We start from the raw sequence: 4,791 nt of genomic DNA, 5'->3' as shown, positions 1-4,791 counted from the left end.
AATTGATTTATAAAGCCTTCCACAGTTACTTGTCTAGATTAGTTGTCTCCAAATATTCTTGCTTGTATCCTTTATAAACTTTCAAAGCCGGCCTTTTAATTTTTAAAATACCTTCAGATGGTAGAAAAGTTTGTCCATGGGTTAATATTACTTTATTTTTAGAATGAATCAGGATTTAGCTATTCCTACTTTCCCATTTACATTTTTAATACTAAAAAACTTTGTTCTTGCTTGTATGTATATACACAGAAGAGAATTTTTGTCAGAATATCATAGATTTCTTTCAACCCCCTAAATTAAATGTCAATGATCACATATTAATCAATTAAAAATTATTTTTAATGATCCACTTGGATGATAAACTACTTAGCTCCAATTTAAATTTCAATAAAAGCAATGAATTAGAAACCACTTGACTTACAAGTGTCTATTACTCCATCACTCAAACCTCTCATTTTCAGAGTTTCTGTGAAATATACTAGAAAGGTTTTATTTATACTAACCAAATGTCTATTGACTTGATTGTTTCTCTTTTAGAAAAATCTCATGGTAGCATAAAATAGGTGAAATTAGTACAAAAATAATCTACTGAATTAGAAATTGTAGATTTTTGTATTTTTCCTCTTGACCAAAAATGGATTGCATGTTTTGGAGAAATTCTAATTTTAGGTCATAATGAAGTGTTTTTAAAAAGAATCATGGGCAATGTGAATAGTACCAGCAACTGAGAATTATATGGATAGACTCCAATTTTCTTACTGTGATTTAAAATGATAATATATGTTGCATCTGCTAACTAAAACAGCATATTAACTTCTGGAGGGAGGGATTAATCCTAATAAGGCTGTTTTCTAAAGTTTAAGACACTGAATAATATATTTGCTCAATATTTTGCTTTATGCCCCAGGCATATTAGTGTATGTCCCATTTTTAAGATCATGAAAAAAATTATTTTTTAAAAAATTTCTTAGTTATAGATGGACACACTATCTTTATTTTGTTTATTTATTTTTATGTGGTGCTGAGGATCAAACCCAGTGCCTTACATGTGCAAGGCAAGCACTTTGCCTCTGAGCTACAACACCAGCCCATGAAAAGAAATTATGATAAAAGCAGAAAAACAAAGAGAAAATACTAAGCCCAGGGATTTATTCAAGTTTTGTTCAACCTGAAGCATGTGTAACTTGAGATAAAACTTTTTAAAATGAATACAACATTATGAATAAAAACTTATAGACATGAAAGTAAATATTTAATATGAGCACAAAAATCTCAACAACTTCAATTTTAAAAGGATAATAATTTCCTCAAACATCTATAACTCAAAAAATATGATGAAGCAATAGTATAAAAATTTCTATAATACTTTTTCTACAGTTTTTGTCTTGGTGTTTTAAATCATCTCTTCAAATGACAATGTCTTTTTACATAATTCTCTATTAGAAAAATTTAAAAAGATAGGAATTTTTCTTCAGCAGGGATGATACATTTTCTTTTTACTATTGCTCATTTAGAAAAACTTTCTGTTTTTTCATTATTATTGGTAATTACTGGCTAAGTCGGATATGTCATTTCTTCCCTGTGTGTGTGTGTGTGTGTGTGTGTGTGTGTGTGTATGTGTGTGTCTGTCTATCTGTTTGGATATAATACAGGATTTATTGGTGAGTGTGGTTAAGGAGGGTACAATACCGTGGAAGCACTCATAACTGCAGGGTCTACCACTTGTCGATGGTACCACAAATGGGTATATATTTGACCCCACAGCCATCAGGAACAAGCCACTTCTCAGCCACCATGCCTTCTAATTCATCAGCATTAAATTTGGTAAAGTCCCACTTCTTTGAGAATGTGGATCTTCTGGTGGCTGTGGAACTTGAACTTGGCCCCATAGGGTCTCGTTCACATGTTCCTTGTTCTACAACTTGGTGTGGATGTACATGATGACTTAGCTAATGTGAACCCTGGCCACCATGCCCTGGGATTTCCCAAAGGCACCCCACACACCTGTATGGAGCCTAGATTGGGGACAGCATGAGACCAGAAACACAAACATCCCACTAGAAAGCACTGTCTCCAAGGTCCCTTAGGGCAACCCATTCAAGCAACAGGCCACATATATACTAAAGATACTGCTGTTTGCAGCCTTACACAGTGGGTTACCATTAGTAAAGGAATCCAGTCAGTCAGCTTAATTAACTACAGATTTTCCCAGTTTCTTAGCACTTAGGAAATGACTCTTGCTGGGGTAAGCGCTTGGCACCTCCAGCCCTTTGATTGGCAAGACTTCTACCGTAACACCTCAGCTAGTTCTGCCAGGTTCTTTCTGCCCCACTTTCTCACCCACCTGAGTGAGTTACTCACATAGTGCTTACTGTGCTTGCTCTTAAAAATATATCTGGCACTTACACAGTGCTTACCATGCTCCAGGCACTGTTCTAAGCATTGCGTATATACTCAATCATGTAAGACTTGCAACAAACCCAACAAACAGCCCTTTAAGGTAGACTGTCCTACTACAACCCCCATTTTATTTTTTAAATTGATTTTATTTTTTAGATACATGATAGAAGAATGCACTACAATTCTTTTTACACATATAAAGCACAATTTTTCATATCTCTGCATATAAAGTATGTTCACACCAATTCATGTTTGCATACATGTACTTTGGATAATGATGTCCATCACATTCCACCATCATTGCTAACCCCCTCCCTTCCCTTCCCACCCCTCTGCCCTATCTAGAGTTCCTCTATTCCTCCCATGCTCCCCCTCCCTACCCCACTATGAATCAGTCATCTTATATCAGAGAAAATACAAGCCCCATTTTAAAGATGAGGAAATTGAAGCATCAAGAAGTTAAAGAGCCAGGAGTCTAAGCCAAGCAACCTTGGCTCCAAATCCCTGAACTTAATCAATCCACTCTGCTTCACCACCTCATGATTCACACAAATAAAACCACTACTGTGCCACATAGCATTAAGAAGCTGTACCAAGCCTTTACAACTCCACAATAGGAAAAGGTCAAAGAAATCCTCCCTGAATGGGTAGCTGAAGGATGAGTTAGGTAGGCAAGGGTGAGAGGAGCATTCTTAGGAGGGGCCAATAGGTAGAGAAGGTTTGTGGTGGAGCATGGTGGACTAAAGCCTGGACCAATGCTATCTGCCAGGAGCAGGAGGATGGTAGAGTTGATGAGTGAGCCTGTGGAGGGTAGACAGAGGAGGGCTGAGGCAGATCATGCAGGTCCTCCCTTCTAAAGACAGTTTAAGAAATATTGTTTTAATCTGTATTTTTCTGATTAATAATTAATTTTCCACTTTAAAATATAGATTAGCCACACATTTTTTCTCTCTCTCTTTCTAAAAGAGAAGGTTGAGTTGGTGCTATAGCTTAGTAGTTCAATAGTAGAGTACTTGCCTAGCATGAATGAGGCCCTGGGTTGCATCCCCAGCACCACCATCACTACCACCAGAGAAAGAGAGAGAGAGAAAGAGAGAGAGAGAGAAGAGTAAGGTTATGAAATGGATATAAAGGCTCACAAGATATGTATAAACTATTGTTTTTATTTTTCTTTTTTTTTTCATCCTGCTATATTTTCTTTAATTAAGTACAAAGACCTCTACTCTCTAGGGATAGCACCTATAGACCATTTATTTCACCCACTGCTCTGTTTGGCAGTCAGTCTCTTGTCTCTTTCTTCAGCAATGGTGAGTCGGATTCCTTTTCCTCGGGGAAGAGAAATCCATGGTTTGTTGCCCTTGCCAATAACAAAAATGTTGGAGAGCCAGGTGGCAAAGCTGTTGCCATTGGCATCTTTCACATGAACCACGTCAAAAGAGCCAGGATGTCTTTCTCTGTTGGTAATCACACCAATTCTTCCCAAGTTAGCACCTCCGGTCACCATACACAGGTTACCAGTGTCAAACTTGATGAAGTCAGTAATCTTGCCAGTCTCCAAATCAATCTGAATGGTATCATTCACCTTGATTAGGGGATCAGGGTATCGAATGGTTTGAGCATCATGAGTCACCAGATGAGGGATTCCTTTTGTGCCCACAAATATCTTTCTCACTTTGCACAATTTGTACTTGGCCTCCTCAGGTGTAATGCGATGAACAGCAAAACGACCCTTGGTGTCATAGATCAGTCGGAAATTCTCTCCAGTCTTATCAATGCTGATGACATCCATAAAACCGGCGGGGTAGGTTATATCGGTTCCGACTTTCCCATCAATCTTGATGAAGCGCTGCATGCAAATCTTTTTTACTTCATCTCCTGTCAGGGCATACTTAAGTCTGTTCCTTAGAAAAATGATGAGAGGAAGACATTCTCTCAGCTTGTGGGGACCAGTGGATGGACGAGGAGCAAACACACCAGTCAATTTATCCAGCATCCAATGCTTTGGAGCTGCTACCCGCTTCAGATGCTTCTTGGGACCACGAGTCATGGCTGCTCTAGGCATGGAAAGAGTGTTTTTATTTTTCTTTGTTGTTCTTGTTGGGAAGAGTTTGTCTGTTCACCATTTTGGAGCCAGTTCATCATGTTTGGAAGCAGAAGTATCAAGATGAAAGCTAAAGCCTTACCAGAAAAAGAATAATTAGAAGAGAATTCCAACATTTCAATGTCAATTGGCAGAGGATGAACCTGCAAAGGAGATTTTTAAGAGAGAAAGAAAACTATCCAAGAAGAGGAAACTTAAGAGAACATTAAGTCAGTTGGAGACAAGAAGGGAGAGGTTAGCAATGTCAGATGACAGGAGACACAAAGTAAGATGGAAAATGGGATTTAACA

At 37.9% G+C, this 4,791-nt stretch overlaps 1 protein-coding gene and 1 non-coding gene across 2 annotated transcripts; both read right to left on the bottom strand.

Annotated features, from left to right (window-relative positions):
- Positions 1–2,065: 2,065 nt before the first annotated feature.
- On the bottom strand, positions 2,066–2,202 carry LOC143405326 (small nucleolar RNA SNORA70). Its single transcript, XR_013092038.1, has one exon. It is a non-coding gene; the product is annotated as a small nucleolar RNA SNORA70 (small nucleolar RNA).
- A 1,402-nt stretch (positions 2,203–3,604) lies between these two features.
- On the bottom strand, positions 3,605–4,455 carry LOC143403664 (small ribosomal subunit protein eS4, X isoform). The gene has a single exon (XM_076861752.2). It carries the CDS (start codon positions 4,445–4,447, stop codon positions 3,656–3,658), a length of 792 nt encoding a protein of 263 aa, XP_076717867.1. The 5' UTR covers positions 4,448–4,455; the 3' UTR covers positions 3,605–3,655.
- Positions 4,456–4,791: the final 336 nt, after the last annotated feature.

Source organism: Callospermophilus lateralis, chromosome 7, assembly GCF_048772815.1.
Source record: "Callospermophilus lateralis isolate mCalLat2 chromosome 7, mCalLat2.hap1, whole genome shotgun sequence".
Classification (NCBI taxonomy): domain Eukaryota; kingdom Metazoa; phylum Chordata; class Mammalia; order Rodentia; family Sciuridae; genus Callospermophilus; species Callospermophilus lateralis.
This window is presented reverse-complemented; position numbering and strand designations above follow the sequence as displayed.